Source organism: Osmia lignaria, chromosome 7 (assembly GCF_051020975.1).
Source record: "Osmia lignaria lignaria isolate PbOS001 chromosome 7, iyOsmLign1, whole genome shotgun sequence".
NCBI classification, from domain to species: Eukaryota; Metazoa; Arthropoda; class Insecta; order Hymenoptera; family Megachilidae; genus Osmia; species Osmia lignaria.
The window spans coordinates 4962546-4980549 of record NC_135038.1 but is presented as its reverse complement, the minus strand read 5'-3'; the positions used below and the strand labels follow the sequence as shown (position 1 = coordinate 4980549).

At 40.7% G+C, this 18004-nt stretch overlaps 2 protein-coding genes and 2 long non-coding RNA genes across 10 annotated transcripts; 2 read left to right on the top strand and 2 right to left on the bottom strand.

The window, feature by feature from the left end:
• The first annotated feature begins 30 nt into the window (after positions 1-30).
• On the top strand, positions 31-14367 carry LOC143305461 (uncharacterized). Its single transcript, XR_013062407.1, has 3 exons — positions 31-321; positions 2989-3212; positions 14121-14367. It is a non-coding gene; the product is annotated as an uncharacterized LOC143305461 (long non-coding RNA).
• Positions 1885-15489, bottom strand: LOC117609522 (uncharacterized). Of its 6 annotated transcripts, XR_013062406.1 has the most exons (11): positions 15154-15489; positions 14467-14911; positions 14258-14355; positions 8613-9166; positions 8410-8548; positions 8154-8332; positions 7936-8079; positions 7661-7873; positions 3033-3230; positions 2228-2944; positions 1886-2170 (listed from the first exon to the last, which is right to left on the bottom strand). XR_013062406.1 is itself a non-coding variant. In XM_076689194.1 (10 exons), exons 1-10 carry the CDS (start codon positions 15191-15193, stop codon positions 2648-2650), a joined length of 2307 nt encoding a protein of 768 aa, XP_076545309.1. In that variant the 5' UTR covers positions 15194-15489; the 3' UTR covers positions 1885-2647. The 6 variants fall into 6 exon arrangements, 5 of the variants coding, with proteins under 5 accessions (XP_076545309.1, XP_034191870.2, XP_034191871.2 ...); XM_076689194.1 differs by having other exon boundaries at positions 1885-2944; XM_034335979.2 differs by lacking the exons at positions 14258-14355; positions 14467-14911; positions 15154-15489 and adding exons at positions 9537-11375; positions 11444-12994 and having other exon boundaries at positions 1889-2944.
• On the top strand, positions 15490-17870 carry LOC117609530 (dnaJ homolog subfamily B member 13). Of its 2 annotated transcripts, none has more exons than XM_034335992.2 (6): positions 15490-15638; positions 15713-15947; positions 16141-16285; positions 16492-16669; positions 16974-17145; positions 17474-17870. In XM_034335992.2, the coding sequence occupies exons 1-6, from the start codon at positions 15617-15619 to the stop codon at positions 17766-17768; spliced, it is 1047 nt and encodes a 348-aa protein (XP_034191883.1). In that variant the 5' UTR covers positions 15490-15616; the 3' UTR covers positions 17769-17870. The 2 variants fall into 2 exon arrangements, with proteins under 2 accessions (XP_034191883.1, XP_034191882.1); XM_034335991.2 differs by having other exon boundaries at positions 15497-15638; positions 15726-15947; positions 17474-17866.
• On the bottom strand, positions 17120-17582 carry LOC143305462 (uncharacterized). Its single transcript, XR_013062408.1, has 3 exons — positions 17497-17582; positions 17298-17405; positions 17120-17210 (listed from the first exon to the last, which is right to left on the bottom strand). It is a non-coding gene; the product is annotated as an uncharacterized LOC143305462 (long non-coding RNA).
• Positions 17871-18004: the final 134 nt, after the last annotated feature.

Here is an 18004-nt window from a genome sequence, read left to right as displayed (position 1 = left end):
TCGCGAGTCGTCTTCGCTTGGTACGCGCGCTTCTATCTCCACGAGCGTCACCGTTCGCCCTTTTCTTTTTTTTTCCTCTCTTTCTTCATCGCGGCTTTTAACATTTGTTTGCTCGTTCGTACGATCATTGGACGATCATCGCCGCTAGAACGACAGTTTGTAACTTTTTTTCACGGAAGTGCGGCCGGTAGGAAGAAAGTCGTTTATATGAAAATAAAGATCGCTTCGCACGAGGTTCGTTCGATCGAGATTTCTTTACCAAGTTCGCGAGTGTACTCTGATGTTGTGCGCTTCGAAAACTCAAAGGGATGCACGGAGAAGGTGTGCAGTGGCTGGTAATTACTTTTTCATGCTGATCAAAATAAGAGGATCGTGTACCAAAGTGACTGTGTTAGCAACAATGTTTCTATATCATTCTCATCAACGATCCTCTGATTATCATTGAAGTTAAACACCCTTGGCACTTCACCCTCTACGCGCAGCAATGTTTCCAAGGTTTCGAGCATCGGATAAACTATGGTCGCGGACGGAACAGTTAACCGTTCGACGAACAGACAGACAGGCAGACTGACCATTTCGAGTCAAATGACAAAAATCAACAGCAAGTTACGTCCGACTGGCCGATGTATCGCGAGTAGATATTTGAGCAGGACCGTTTCTTGTTTGCCATCGCGCGCGGTTTTGGCTGGTAAAGTAACCATTCAGCCCTGACAGATATTTGTGCTAGTAATTTTGTTGAGGGAAAAGTCGCGATATCGCCGATGCTCAGCCACGGACGTGTAACGGGCTCTGATCTTTGTTAAACGAATCTGTACAACATCGATGCCGATACATCATTTGTTCGACAGTTTTATGTGCAGTTCAGTTATTAGCGAAATCTTAACATGTATTACATATGGAAAGTATTCAGAGTGGAAACACGGAGGAACCGTTCGCAGGATCCTCCATGTTCAAAATTAATAACTGAACTGAACATTAATGAAAATTAATAGAAACTCAATTAATAGTCTTAATAATCTAAATGGAGCTTGAAGGGTATTCCAAGATGTTCTTCCTCCTCCTTTTCTTCTTCTTCTCCTTCTTCTGAAGTTATACCAATAAGTTCTTCAAAAAAGCGACTTTCAACGTTTCCTAGAATATCATATGACGTGGTTAGACATTACTCAAGATTAATTAGACATTACTTCAAGATTAATAACTGAACTGAACGCAATGAAAATTAATAGAAACTCAATTAATAGTCTTAATAATCTAAATGGAGCTTGAAGGGTACTCCGAGATGTTCTTCCTCCTTTTCTTCTTCTTCTCCTTCTTCTTCTGAAGTTATATCAATTCAAGTTCTTCAAAAAAGCGACTTTCAACGTTTCCTAGAATATCATATGACGTGGTTAGACATTACTCAAGATTAATTAGACATTACTTCAAGATTAATAACTGAACTGAACGCAATGAAAATTAATAGAAACTCAATTAATAGTCTTAATAATCTAAATGGAGCTTGAAGGGTACTCCAAGATGTTCTTCCTCCTTTTCTTCTTCTTCTGAAGTTATATCAATTCAAGTTCTTCAAAAAAGCGACTTTCAACGTTTCCTAGAATATCATATGACGTGGTTAGACATTACTCAAGATTAATTAGACATTACTTCAAGATTAATAACTGAACTGAACGCAATGAAAATTAATAGAAACTCAATTAATAGTCTTAATAATCTAAATGGAGCTTGAAGGGTATTCCAAGATGTTCTTCCTCCTTTTCTTCTTCTGAAGTTATATCAATTCAAGTTCTTCAAAAAAGCGACTTTCAACGTTTCCTAAAATATCATATGACGTGGTTAGACATTACTAATTCCTATTTATAATATTTTTATGGATTTATTGGGACCGGCTAATTAAACAGAGAAATAGTGATCGACAGGTTGCATGGGGTACGCTTGCGATTCTACGTCCCGGACGCATCAACGGTGGCGAGGGCAATAAAAAGAACCTTTACCTCGAGAAAAAAAAAAACAAAAGAAACCAATGCAACGTTCACCGGTTACACGACTCGTTTACGATACGGATATCCCATCCGTCACTACCTGCCAGTTAGGTAGCTCACCTGACGGATTGGGAGGTCCACGACGATGTTCCTTTATCGCGTTTGAAGAACGCCGCCTTCTGCTGGCTCATCTGTAATAAACATCCAGAATTACAATCGCTGTGATAAACCATCACCGTCGGACGAACCTTTGTTCCTTTATTTACAAATTGCATTCTACCCGCTGCATTCTTACACAGAAACGGAAGCGATTAATTCCATTTATTAACAGTCGGCATACCTCGACACGGTTCGCCTTGTATTTTCAAATATTTCCTCTTCTTTTCTTCTCTCTTTTTGTAGTGAACAAATTAACCCTTTAACTTTATCAAACGCGTTACAAATTAAAAACAAAATGTAACGTTAATTGTACGTTAACATACTTTCATTTGAACATTATATTTTTGAACTGTACCGAAATCATGTACAAAACGTGTTGGAAAAAATTCTTACGACAACGAGATCCATCGAAGGATCAAGAAATTAATTATAATTATTCGAGTAACTTATTCGCTATATTCCTACGTAGTTTTAAAGTATATTAAACAATCTTCTTGCAATTTCATTTATCAAACATCTCCCTCCTGCTTCGACGACTTTGGGGAATCATCCTGTTCGACTTTCACGGTCGTCGGCTTGCAAGCTTCTTTATCAATATTATCGTACATGGTACCAGGGATATTGCTTCGATTGCTACTGCCAGGTGTACCGATCAATATGTATTTTTCATCGTTTCGTTCGTTTGCGAACGATTCGTAATTATCCCTGGAACGCACCACTTCCGACGGATGGGTCATCAAGTTCTTCTGACAGAACCATTCTTTCTCCCTTGCGTGATGGGAACAGTCCAAAAAAGTCGTGCAATTCTAAGAATTTATATTAATTTATAATTTTTATGCTTTTAATGCAGAGGATGATTATACCAAGGAAGAAGAGGAATCTCTTATCTCTTACCACAACGTTGTCAGAAATTCTGGATACTCCGCATCTGGATTGAGCAGTGAACCAGCAGCAATCGTCGGGAATTATTCTTGACAAAATCTCACCGTTTTCTGCAATCCTGTGAATGGCAGTCGAGGCTCCAAGGATTCCGCAGGATCTCGGTGAGAAAGGAAAAATAACTGGTGTGGAGAGGTAAGCCTTCGGGTGTAACTGAAGAAAATAAGACAAAACTTCATTCTATCTCCTTTGTTTTCTCTTCCTCTCTTTACTGTCGCATAGACATCCGTTTATTCTTCTTTAAACATTACTCTTTTTTTTTTTTTTTTTTTTTTCTTTAATTTCCTCTCACGGAGTGTCGTTAAAGGGTTACGATCCATCAAACCGGTAACGTGTACAATACAAAGTGACCTCAAACGATCAATATACATTGTCAATATTATTGAACGTCTGAAGGAACAGATTGACTTACTGTCGTTGTTTAAAATATTGATGATGTGGTCTGATGAAAAATAAAATATTTGTAGTATTCACAAAATATTGACAATAAATATAATAATGACTGTACAAAGTTTCCTTTGATCAGACACAAAGTACTGTCAATAAATATTCAACGTACTAGGCTAATGCAGTTTGTTAATAAATATTGACAGCATTGACAATATGTACCGATCGTATGAGGGTTCCTTTGAACATGAATTTAAGCTCAATGATACAGTGGAACCTGAATGAACAGCAGAAAATTAATTACTGGTGGACAGTATAATTAAATAACTGAGAAAACAAAGTAACACCAACAGGTTTCAAATGGACGTATATAATACAAGCACGCTGTAATTAGAGATTAAGTGAGGTTCTACTGTACCCATATTTCAATGTACACGACTTATGAATGAAAACATGTTTGATCTTTAACTTCTGCCTGCGTTAACTCTATCAATTTTCCTTCCTTGTCTAATTTATTAATTAAACAGTTCAGTTATAAATGTAAAACCGTGTGCAATTTAGGTTTCTCAAAGAGAAGAAGTTTTGAGTTCTCTCAATATCAAAGGTGATGGGACGTTTACCCTTAGCCAATGAAATCCTATATTGCACTCGAGTTTTAGTGATTAAGATATAAATACAATGAATGTTTGAAAATTGATAGAGTTAAAGCTGTCGCGAAATAGACATTTGATGGAATTCGATAGAATAACACGAGCCTTTGTTAAGGACTTTTCTCACCAACATTGGCACTTGTAGGATTAAAAGATGTACAATGGTTCGTAATCGTTTCTCGTTTCTATACACTTCGGCTTTCTAAACGCGTTTACTAACGATTAGAGTGAATAGATTGCTAATAATTAGACAGAAAGTCGTTACGAGTTATCAATATGTTATAAGTTTCCTGTCATTCGACACTGTTCCTTACTTCATCTTTTTTTCCCCATTATCGTTTCTGATTCGCACACTTTTACAACTATATCTCTACACTTAATATCGTTGCCGATAATGAAACGTAGATTACGGTTTACGCTTAATCGTTAGAGACGTGGTTAATTTCTATGTTACAATCCGTATTCGCCAACGCGACAGATCAATAAAGTAACAAAATTATTAAAATTTCAAGTAATTAACGGATCGCTATAATCTCCTTATAGGATTCGAGTTTTACGAGACGAAACTGGCATGATTATAATTCAAGAGAATGTCTTGTACGTTGCTTTAATTTTTGGATCATCCAGGAAACATTTTAACAAATGGTACAATTAATTATTCAAACTTTCAATGAAATTTCAGTAGAACCTACTGAATCTGGATTTCTTCAACTATTCCCTTTCCAATGGTTTTCAATTATCTAACAAATTAAATCTATTTGTGCTCTTATACAGAATTCAAAAATTAAAGCAACGAATCGTTCTAAAATTTCTTATCAAGTTTCTATCACAACTCGTCATTCGTGACGTCGCGACGATATCCAGCATTTTCACGCTTGTTAAATACTATAACTACATTGTTTAATGTTAAAACAAATCACAGCATTTACATCATTTCATACTTCCCGGACGTTCGTTCATCCAAGAGAAAAAAAAAAAAAAAAACGGTCGAACTGCTCCTAATGTATCCGTTATAAACTTTTATCTCCTCTCTACTTGAACAACGATCTTCAACGATTCAAGTTGACCGTCTGCTCGATGAAACTTACCTTTTTATTCCTATTAAAACACGCGACGTTCCTCGTCAGAGGAACATTTTATGTTTTAACATGAATCGTTTCTTGCTCGAGCAAACAGTACGCGATTGAGTTCTTTCCATACCCGATAATAATACGTGGGACGTAAGCGCGACGGTGAACGCGAAATAAAAGCTTTTCTTTCACAATTTGGTCCCATTATAGGTACAGGGTAGCTGGCACGAATTATGTCAAGTCGATGTACCGATAGATCGCTCGATAAGTCACAGGTGCCTGCACGGGATTCAGAACTCGATGAAAGAGAATAAAAAAAGAAAATAGTATCTAACACTTTACGCTATCGTTAATTAAAATTTAGAGAACAATTCTTGAAATACCTAAGAATTATCCTATGTAATTTTAATAAAACCTACTAAATGGAATCCCTAAATTATCACACAATTTAATATTCTACCATCGTCCCGTTAATCGAACGATTCTAAAAAACATTTGTCACTATTTTAAAAGGTCCCAAAGTTTCTGTAAATATATTATTAAATATACGTTAAAATGGGTATATAAAAAATCCAAATTCTTCCTTTGAGATTCCATTAAAGCTACGAATCTTACTGTCTACGGTCTTAATTGATAAATCCTTTTTTTTTTCCTCTTGATTTTTTTCTAACCGATTCTCTCTTTTTTTCCCCCCCATCAATTAACGATATTTTGAAAAGATTCTCAATCTCTTTGCACGTTTCAAAGGTAAACGAGTTCTGAATGCGAAATAACAAAAACCATGCATTCCCTTTAACAAACATAGAAGAGCAAAAGTGTTCGTCGGTTTCTCGACTTTCTACGTTCGCTGTTGTTATGTCCACTTTTATTTATACGTTTCTCCGCGCGGCAATACGTGTCGCCTAAATATTCTACTAAATAACTTATGTACCTCTTCGTCGCGCGTTTCCTTTCATTATACATTATAAATAATTACAATATATATACAGGGTGGGCTATGCAATTATTTCAGATGATAACTCCGTTCTTAACGCATTTATGAAAAAGTGCCAAAGGAGAAAGATAAATGGTTCTGAAACAATGCACGTGCAATTAATAATTACATTGTTTTTTTAAATGGAAATGCATATTTTTTTTACACAGATCAATTCTCCTATTAATTCTGCATAAGGAGTTATCACCTGAAACAGTTGCGAAGCCCACTCTGTATGTATACTTCTTTAAATATATATTTAATATATTCATATAATTCGTCGCTGATACACCAGTTTCGTGTATCATCGACGATATTTAACAACTTGTTGGAAGGTGTCGATATAGATACGTTTATCGACACATTTTGATTATACTTTTTGACAAAGTCCGAGCAACCCACAAATTATTTCAATATATTCTGTAAGAGAAAAAATATACCGACGGATGAGATCTTCATTTTCGTTCATTTGCAAATATTTACATAATAATTTTCTTTGAAATTATTTTAGTTAATTGATGTTTTTAATTTATGTAGATTGCTCGAATTAACGTTTGACGTACGAGACCCGCTAATATCGTGCTGTTTTTGATTTCATTTTGATTCAAGCAGAAATTTCGAAGACCTTTGATATTTCCACAGTCCTATTGAAGGCACAATCTCGGCAAAACATACGTGGTTTGCCGGGACGTTTCGTACGCCATTCGCAATCTCCGATCGTTCGAAATCCGTGAAATGATATTTGTACAAAAATTTCAGTTACTTCGTTTAGAAAATAAACGAATCAACGGAAAATTCGTTAACTATGATTACTCAGATATTCAACAAAGATGCTCTCGTCAAGTAGAAAATATTCTCGGATCGTTCGAAGTCGGAGGGAATAATTTAATCCTAAAGACAAGTGGACGAAATTCACGTCCTTATCGAATCATTAATCTCTTTCTCAGGTTATTCGTTTCTATAAAATAAAAATTCTATTAACGATCGTTACAGTCTTCGATAAGAAAAAAGTATACTCTAAAAGAGATTGCAATTATTAATCAGCAGCGAAGGCTGTAATCGTTTCTAAGAGTCCAAGCATCATTGTAACTTTATCAAAGTTCAAATACCGATAATTTATACAAGATACATTATCGGCACATATTCTGACCTTCGATAAAGTTAAGCACGATATTAATTCTTACTTTTAATACAACCTTCCCTGTTTAACAGTCTGAGACTTTAGTCCTGGAAAGGATTAACGATCCGTGTTTAAATTTCGCTACCTATGGCGCCTACGTGAGGGCTGTGCCAACGAGGGGTGCTCGGTTGTCCGCAGTACATGCCGATCGAGGTGGTGGCGACTAGCTCGTTGTTCGTATCGTCCAAGCTTGCCTCTTCGCTGTCCTCGGCGTCGGCTTCGAAAGTCCTCGCGGTCGTCGTTGCGGTTGCGGTTGCGCTCGTATCACGCGTCGCGCTGCTGACTGCGGCTCCGTTTACTTCTGACATACGATCTGTACTTACGCTGCTACTATCCGTGTCGGCCACTTCCACGTTCCCGCCGCTCTCGCCGACCATGTTCACGAAGAACTCCGATCGTGAAAACCTGCCGATCTCCGTCGATCCGAACGCCTGATGAAAACCTGGTAACGGTTTGCTAACAATCTTCTTCTTCGGCTCGAATCTCTCGGCGGACCGACGAGATTCCCGTTCCTTTTCGCGGGTCGCGTTAGATTCCTGATCGCACAACAGCCGTTCAACATCGCGCCGATGCGAATTCAAAAAGCAAACTGTCTTACCGTCGAGGCTGCTAGACTGTCCATAGACATTCCATTGTTGATGCCGTTCGGCTCCCACCTGGGTCCTTCGTCCTCGCGACGAATCCTCGACGTGGACGCGGAATCCATCATAGAATCGACCGACGATTCGAGCAATCTCGGCATCTGAAGAAACAATATATTCCTGGTTAAAGTTTCCCGTTCTTTCTGGCGATAAGAGTCGACGAACGACAAGAGACCTGATGCTGAGGAGGCGAGTAGGACGCCCGTATGCTCTCTACATTAAGTTTATTAGTATTGTAATTTAACCGTGCCGTTTCCTCGGGAAATTCACAGTGTCTACCGGGTAGACGGTCCCGCAGCAACACGGTATGTCGTGGTCCACGGACTCCAATGTTTCTGGGCATAGGTGGACCATCTATAAAATCACAATTAATATCTCTAATGAGCCTGTATCTTCCAGATCTGGTTGAAATATCAATTAAAGAAACTCACGGGGTATGACACCGGTGTGACAGAATTGATTCCACGGTCCGTGTTCATGGGAGCTGATGCTCTGAACGTTCGGATGAATGATACCAGTCATTTGTGAAGGATGAGGCGTTCTCGGGTGTTGATGACCACCTCCTCCGTTCTAGAATTATAAAAAGAAAATATCAATGAATGTTTTTATTATTTTTAAGAAGAATATCTCTCACCTGATAGGGATGCCATTTTTGGCCGTCGGTAAATTCGGAATAGTCCCCGATATTTTCCTGACGACGCAGCTGTTCCCGTTCACGGTTCACGTCGCTGAAATCAATGGGGTATCCGTTGTTGGAGAACGCGGCGGCACCGCATTCCGCGGCCGAAGCGGTGGCCACACTGGCCGCAGCTTGATTTCTCATCGCGTCCTTGCATTTGTCGGGTGCACGCTGGTGCATCGCGCCCATAACTTGAAGTCTTTCGATCGGATCGCCAACGTTTCCATACCAATCGTTCATTCGCGGCGAGTGAATCGCTTTCGTTCGTGACGTCGACTGGAACCAGGGTTCCGCGACTCGATCCGACTCCACCGTCGAATTGATCGGCAAACCAGCTGACACGCATCCGAAACGGTGCTGATGATCCAAGAATGTCGTTGAGTTGACCGGTCCGGATATTACCCCAGCTCTCGCGATCGCGCTCTGCAAGATCGATCGTCTGGACAGCTCGCGATTCTGTTCGCGCATCGCCTTCCGCAGCCTCGCCTCTTTCGGGTTGTACACGTAATCTGCGGAACAGGTAAAAACGGTTGAAAGATTCTATTGGCTACGGGTAGATGGTCGCGTAGGGAGAATTTGATAAGAAATGTAAATGCACGGAGTAAGAATCCGGGAACCTAATTGAATTCAACAGAGTCTGAAATTTGGATGTTCATAATATAAATCCATTAGAAATTGAAGAAATTTCTAAGGTACCTAAACGAATAAATATAAAATTACTGATTGCAGTTTGCACGCACGCGCGTTAGATCTTCCTTTATCCTCCTTGGTATATTATAAAGTTTCAACTGAATCATTATCTAGTAAATTTGGAATAAAATCATAAATTTATAATAGAACATCTGCTCGAAGAATTTCTAAGGCATTTACGATATCTACCTGTGGGATAGGCAGGTGGTATCGCCCCGTTGTAACGCGCGCTAGTTTCGATCGCGGTGGAGATCGGAGGCGGTTCGTATCCGGCGTACTCGGTGTTCGCGTTATCGTAGCAAAAGTAGTGTTGCTGTTGATAAAAGTGGCCCCCTCCCGTGTAAGCCTCGACGTAGTTACAGCAGTCCATCTTTGCGAGGAAAGACGGAAAGGTTCCCTTATCGCGACGCAGAGTACGATTCGCTCGGTTTTTATCACGTTCGCGAGAAAATATCCTCTCGCTAAGCGAGTAAACTACTCGTCGAATCTTCGAGTGTCTTTTTATTTTTAAATGAAATTGGCCCCTTCTTCGATTCTCTTCCTTTCTTCTCTCTATTGTTTTATCGAACACGTCACAGAATTTAGTTTACGTGGGAAGACCACGTAAGAGGAGGAGGGTGTCGTATCGGGAGGCGTTCGATTGGCCTCCTGCATTCCGTCGGGAAGACCCAGTGTTAGTCCCGTCGTGCGCGGCGTCATCGTCATCCCCGCAGACGTTATCCTCGTCCTCTTCGTCATCGTTTACCCGTCCGTTGAATCGCCAGATACTCGAAGCAGCCTACTAACTACAGGTCCGTTGATCGCGTCTCGAGAATCGGACGACGAGTCGATACGAAAGTGGATACGGTTCGACGTGTCGGACGAGCCGCCGCGTCATGGTAACTGCACCGGGCGCAAGATCGATGCTCGAAGCTTTTTCTCTTCTTTCAACACCTGCCGCTCTCGTTTTTTTCTCTTCTAATCCGTTCGGCCGCCACGCATCGCGAAAACGTTCCTACGCTTGGGAATCGATACCAACTGTTTGCTTCTGTGTTCGTTGTTGATCGACTAAAGAAACCCTTTCTTCCTTCCTCTTCTTTTATTTTTCATTTATAGTTCCATCTGTGATTTTAAATTAAAAGTATCCTCTGGTCTTCAAACACAATTACTCATTGTTTACTTTCCTGAATTTTTCACAAATGCAACATTCTGCAATTTAGTCCAGTTCATAAACCTCGTTCACTAAAACGCTTAATTTCCAATGTAAAGTAATATTAATTCCACTGATTGTTCATTGCGTTTATTCACCAGAATCGTTCACTCTGGAAGAAATATCGAATCACTGGGATGATGTTCGTATCGCATTCAATTTCCCTGGTCGTAGATGTATATCGTGATCGTCACCCTCTACTTGACACCCTGATCACGCTCCGCTCTCGGTCCGTCTCGACTCCGGCTATTTACTCGGGCGCCTCGTGCGCGCATCCAGCGACCTATTTACGCGAGCGGTCTCTCGCTCTCTGATACCGATGCCCGTCTGGAAGTGGCGCGCGTGGCCGCAAGCGGGAACGGCAGGCCGCGCACGGGAGACCCGCGTTCCTCCCTCGCGGTGCACTTGGGTCGCACTGATTTTGCCAAGCGGCAGCACCGTGCACGTCGACGAATTTACGTGCGTTTCGTCATCGACGAATCCGACGGGAACGGCTCGAGGGAGGAGGGTTGGTTCACCGAGTAGGGTGGGATTTCCCCACCCTGAATCGAGCACGAGGAAGCGAGAGTTCCGCTTCTCCGTCTCGCTGCGCCAAGTATAAAAGAACCCCTTTGTCGCCTATCGATTCCTCGTTGCTTCCTTCTTGATCCTCCAAAGAGGATCCCTCTTCGAATTGAACATGTTTTTGTTTGGGAGGGGGAGGCCGATCGTACCGCCGCGTTACTCTTCCTACCGTACTCTCATCGATTAGCCGCAGTTCGAACTCGGACACCTTTAAATGGATCGTTTCGGCTGCGATAATCCAGCGGGGTTCGTCAACTTGCGTCTCTTCGTTTCTGCTGAAAATTTCATTCTTTATTAATCGTCGAGCATTTCTAATTGATATGCATGTTTTAATGCGACAAACCTGTTGTTTACATTCAGAAGTTTCTATGATTGCACCAACTTTCTTCGGCTTTAAAGCCTGCAATTAGGAAATGAAATCATAAACCATGGTCGACATTGTTTAAAAATAGATGCTCGTCTGTTGGAATCGTTGAAAACTTCTCTTTGCATACACGCGTTCCATAGATAGAACTTATGTCAAGGGTATAAGTTAAAGGAATTTAAGAAACGTAATCGTCTACGGTTGTGTTGCATTAAAAGGGTTAAAATGTCTGATGCATCGTATAAAGCAGTGATCCGATTCTAAGCTACCACTCCGAGGAGTAGAATCCGCGTGACGTTCGCAGACGCGAAGCGCGTCGATGTGGCCGGCTTTTCCTCGAGGCTCGAGCATCGCGTTGATGCGATAGCGGATCGATGACCGACGATCGTTACAGAGAGCAGAGAAATAGAGGGAGTGACTCCTCCCCCGCGTATCTTCGGCACTACGTGCCTGCTGGATGCACCAGCCTCGACATTTTGACGGCTTCCCTTGGCGCGACCGTGCGTCACCCCTCTTTTTCCCTCGTCACGCGTGCGATGCAGTCGCGCAGATGCACGCGAATCCCGTTCCGCGCGTTCGAGAACGCTCGCGCAGAGGCATATCGACACTTTCCGGCGATCTTAATTGACCAACTCGGCTTGCTCGAGCCGACCAAACCCGCGGTGCAATTGCACGGCTATCGTTTAGCGGGGAATTTACCCCGGATCTTTGCACCCCCTTTCGAACTTTTAGCTGGATATCACCGTCGTTGAAACGTTTATTTCCTAATCTTCCACTTCAGCTCTCCAGGCTGTTTCAACCACGGCTTCTTATCTGATAAGAAAAATCTAACGGATGAATGAAAATAAATTATTCTACCTTCTTCGTCTGAAAAGTTTGTTTCCTTTACAAATAATGTTCCTCTTTCGCTTTGAAATGTTTCATTTGAAATTGCGCTTTCTATTACCCTTCCGTTTGGGAACACTTTATGTAGAATTGATGCACTTGAAACAAACGCAAAAGTTGAATCCAGTTTGTGGATATTGTTATATCGTTCCCTGTCAAGGTCAGTGTATGAATGATGTAATTATTTTCAATTGCACCGTTGTTCCTTTGATACTCCTAATTGCACTTCCCCTCTAACAGCTGCGTTCTGAGGCGTTATTCATCCGCTTTGCTCACTTTCCATTTCAAACTTTCAATTCTAACTTTGTCAGTCAACGTTCCAGGATTATGACCATTTCATTATGTAATTCTGAAAACTTGGAAATTTTGTGAAATTCATCTTCAACAGGAGTAGATTGTTTTTTAACGTAGATCGTTAAGACTTTGACGTCGATAAGATTGATAAATTCATCCCTTAATTTCATCCCCGGGTACATGGTAATAGGAAAGCGAATGCGATTATGTTAAGAGCGGGATAGATATTGGCTCGGACGATCGATCCGTCTAATATGCAATTACTATTTGCGCTTGGTGTATCGGTTCATCTACGGCATTCATGAATTATTCCCCATTAATTACAACAATTATAATACTTGAACACGCTCGATACTCGTAGTCTCTACGAAATCGATCTAACGTCACTCAATTCGTTTAATCAAAACAAGATCTATCGGACCATGAAAAGCGGATCAAACCGGAGAATGGACTGCGTTTACACGATTTCGATTTGAAACATTTAGAGTTGGATAAAGTCAAGCTCATCAACCACCGTGTGATTTCCGTTTTTAATTTGACAAAGTTAATTCGACAACTCGGATCCATTGGTGCAAACATATTGCAACTTCCAGACGGTAACGGACTAATCAAGTTACGATTGTCTCTCGGCAAGCGAAACTTCGTTTAATCCTCCACCCTGTCAATGATTTAATCCCTGTACTTTTCGCGTTTCTTTTTTTTTTTTTCTTTTTTTTCATGCTCGTCCTGAATTCCGTGATTAACCAATGGAAGGGATCGACGAGCGATCGGAGAGGAGGGGAAGTTAAAATGCGATTATAGCTCGTCGATTTGCGGGTGGAACGGGCAGAGCGATACGAGTTTTGCGGGTCGAGGTACAGGGCACAGGGTGGCAAGCGGAGAAATATTCTCGGGTGAGTGACGGGGAACGGCGCGGGTGGGAACAGTAGAGACCGGAGGTATTGATTGCGACGCGACTCTAGGAACCTGCCCGATACACGACCGCGCTCCTACCTACCTACCTACTACCTACACCCACCGACAAGCGCGATTATTCCTCACATATCCCGCGTTGCTGAGCATTCACGCGACTAAATGTCCTTCACGGGGTTACGAGCACCCGGACCCGATTCCATAAAATTCATACAACTCCTTAGCCTCCTTCGCATCGATCATCGTTCAATCGATTCAACTATCCGCTGTTCGAAACAATTATAAATAATCACCTGGTACACCTGGATAAGCTCGCTGTTGTATCCGACGTACTGCACAGACAAATAAAAAAAAGTTAAAAAAAAAAAAAGTAAGGATACCTGTTTGCAAATTCATAGACAATTAGAGAAACATAGAAACTGATAATGAACTTTATCCCTGAATGGTGATATTTTCACTGTAGTTGGTGGTTGATATAGGAAGGTACTAAGTAGCACGTAGAACGATTGAAATAACTCGTGTCATGACTTAGTATATCATGCTATCCCCTTTTTTGTGTTTACAGGGATACAACAGGCTATCGTGTACCTACCGAACGCTCGCCACGAACGTTCTGTCGCATCGGTAAACTTCAACGAGCCGCTACAAACGCGAAAACGAGGTCATATCGGTTTGAAGAGAGCCTATAGGCATAGAACGTACCGGGATACTTCCTCTTGTGCTCTGCGTCCACTTCCCGGGCCAGTGCAAAGTATTTTTCCTTCACGTCTTTTGCCATGTTCTTCCAAAGTATACCTAATCTGAATGTAAAAATATACATGTTTATAAAATAAATAAAATAATCGTAATCATATGATTTGATTAAATTAAAGGTAACGGATTTATGTTAATGAAAGAAAAAATGAACTAGCCTAACGCTGATATCCTTATTGGACTCTCGAGGATTTTCAGCGGCTAATTTCTTTCGCCATTCGTTCGCGAATAGCATAAAGGCGTTCGCTGGTCTCGGGATTTTCCGTTTAACTCCGCTTGAATCAGCAATCCTGCCGTCAATGCATAGAAATGCTGGGAATCCTTCTGGACGTGTCTGCGATCGACCGAGTTGCTGCAGTACCAAGATTTTCTCCTCCTCGCCTTTTTCTCGATTATTGCAAATCTGCCTCGCTTCTACTCGAATCTTCTTCCTTGACACGTTCTCCTTATCACTTTCCAAATCCTGATTGTTCGTCGCTAAGGAAACCTTGAACGTTGCTTCTTTACGTTCCTCTTTTTGGGAATTTTTAACGAGCTGATCCGGGGACGAATCGTTCTCATGATCAGAGGGATGCTTCTCGTTAACTTCAGCCTTGATTGCAGCTAGAAAATTAATATGCATTTCATCACTTGAAAATCTTCACTCGAAATTATTCAGAATATTTAAAAAATCATATCAGTAAATTAATTGCAAAAAATTATAAAGGAGAAATTTCGATTCAGCGAATCAGTTGATAACTCAAAGTACCGTAATATTCCAAGTTACGTAACAGTACATTATTTTGACACATCAGCAAAAATTGTAGCAACAATAATGACGAAGAATCAAACGTTTCTTATGTTACCTTTGTGCACGAGATTTAAAATCATTTCAGAAGCATCCATGGAAAAGTATCGTTTCGAACAACCAATAAACAACCTATTAAATGTTCCTTCTGTTCTCAACAATAAATATCGGTCACGAGACGTTTAATAATTGCAAAAGCTAACACACGATCGTAGTCGGTTGTCGAGCGGGGCAGCGTTGGTTGTTGAAAACACTTGAAAAATCGTCGTGAAACGATGCACCGATATTCTTCCTTTTCTTGTTCCTCACCGGCTTCCTTCCATGACATTAGCCGCATATGCAGAAGGACAAATGATAGTCGATTATTAATTATGTACGCATTCTGACATTTTCCAGCATTTCCCCTGTAAATCGTACATTTGTCAGTTAGCTTATACCGTATAGAATGTCTTGTGACAAGGTCTGTCCATGTCCGCGCGGTATAGATTACTATGGAGTATTATCCTTGAAAAAGAACAGTGATGATTTGGAGATCAAGGCAGCGTGAGTTCAGCAATTGCCAAGCTCTTGTTATCGTTATTAATATCGTGATAAACTCTTAAATCAATTCTTTCAAGTTACGGCTTCCAGATTTCGCCGTCTGGCGATACGATATAATCCCATACGTGCAAAGGATGAAAGTTTGTGGACCATATTCTCCTTAGTGGCTGAAGCATACGATGTGCTTTCGAACCCTTTTAAACGGGCGATATACGATCAATTTGGTGAAGAAGGCCTTAAAAATGGTGTGCCTGGAGACGAAGGATTTATCCAGCCATACATTTATCACGGTGAACCGATGAGAACTTATAGGTATTCTTTTGAATAAAATAAAGAGATCCAATTTGTTTTGATACATCATCTTTCCCTTCTTCGTCCTCCTACGTTTCTATTTTATTTCTTAAGCCGATGTAATCCAAGCTAAAGACCTTCTTACCTGACTGATTTTATAGCCACTTAAATACTTTGAATATTTAAGACTGTACCATTTTTGTTATTCCTGCAGGGAATTCTTCGGAACGGAAAGTCCTTATGCTGATCTATTCCATGTACTAACACAGCCCTCGTCTGTGCTCGAATTTCCCGAGGGGCGGGGTTTAAAGCGCAAGGAAGAGCCTCTGATAAAAACCTTGTATCTAACCCTACTGGAGGTACCATATCGACGTTTTACTTTATTTATAGTTTCTCTTTCTCCGGTGTTAATCACCGTAGATAACATCGGGGATCGTTACGGCAAACCTTGTGCTTACTTATTTTTACTTGAATACCGTCGAATTAAATCAATTTCACCGGTCCTTATTTTCTCTCATTCTGATTATCTTCGCTTTTCCATAAGATTTTCCTTCGATACGAGCAGGTTCTTCTTGGAGGGATTAAAAAGATGAAAATACAGAGATTAGTTCTGGTAGGAGATGACAAGTCTAAAACAGTGACTAAAGAAAAGATTCTAACGATACCTATTAAGCCAGGCATCCCGACAGGAACAAGGATCATTTTCCCCGAGGAAGGTGATCAAGGACCCACGAAGATTCCTGGTAAATTGTTACATCATTTTCAGTCGTAATTATACAAAGGACGATCAAAGTAGTATTCATTTTAAAGCATTTCTGTCCCGTTAACAAGAATTTAATTGCAAATGTTTAAAGAAATTTCACGGGATTGCCGCGTATTTCCTTGTCCACGGAAGCTTGTAACAGCCTTTCCGCTCGCGTATCGATTCAAATTTCGCGAGGGATGCGTTTAAAATGCATCGTACATCTCGCGGGGGGGACAGAAATGGGTTAATCGTAGTAGTTGTTCGCATAATGTCTTTACTCAGTCGAAAGCACGTCAGCGTAGCGGATGTAATCTTCATCACGGAGGACCGGCCTCACGAGACCTTCCGAAGAGAGGGCTCTGACTTGCACATGACGGTCGATATCTTTCTGCGAGAGGCACTGACCGGAACAGTGGTCACCGTCAACACCCTCGACGACAGAACCCTTCGAATACCGATAACGTCTGTCATCGCGTACGTCTCCCTATCGCATTAGTCACCTTCTTCATCCTTTCCCTCCTTTCATTTTCCTCCTCCACCTGAAAAACCATTGCGTTATCTCATTTGCGATTACTTCTAAAAATAAATTTTATTGTGGAATAAAAAATTTAAAAATAATACAGTACCTTCTTTGCATATCTATAAAATTGAAGCTGCGTGGTGATAATTTACATCAATGGTGAATCCAGTGGGGGACGATAGAGATTGAAATGGAGGGGAGGGGGCACCTCGTGCTACGCAATTACCAAATAATATATTATGGTATTAATGAACAATGTTATTTTAATCTTGTACAAAATAGGCCAAATTATCGGAAATACATACTCAAAGAAGGACTGCCGCTACCGGAAAATCCAAAAGACAAAGGAAACTTGATCATCACGTTCAACATTGAATTTCCGGTGTACCTGCCGGTATCGAATAAAACTTATATTAAGAAGGCATTCGATACGTCAGAAGATATTAGAAACACGGAATACATTCATCGTCTTATTCTGGCTAATAAAATGCGTAGAAACATGGATTTCGATGTACCTGTACGTCGAGATCCTGACGACGAAGAAGCGAAACAGTTGGATTCTGAATGTAATTCTTAGATCGTCTCCATTTTGTTTGTTATACTAAATCGATTTATCGATATTTGTCCGAAATATTTGAATCTTTCTAAAATATCGATGAAAGAATAAAATTTGATGAAAGATATGCAAATTCTATTGGAAAATAATGATTTCTGACTATTTAATGATTGTAGTTGTAATTAACTTGGTATCAGAAACCTAAATCTGTCAAAATTTGTTACTATACTCAGTCTCTGATAGTATCGATTTCTCCT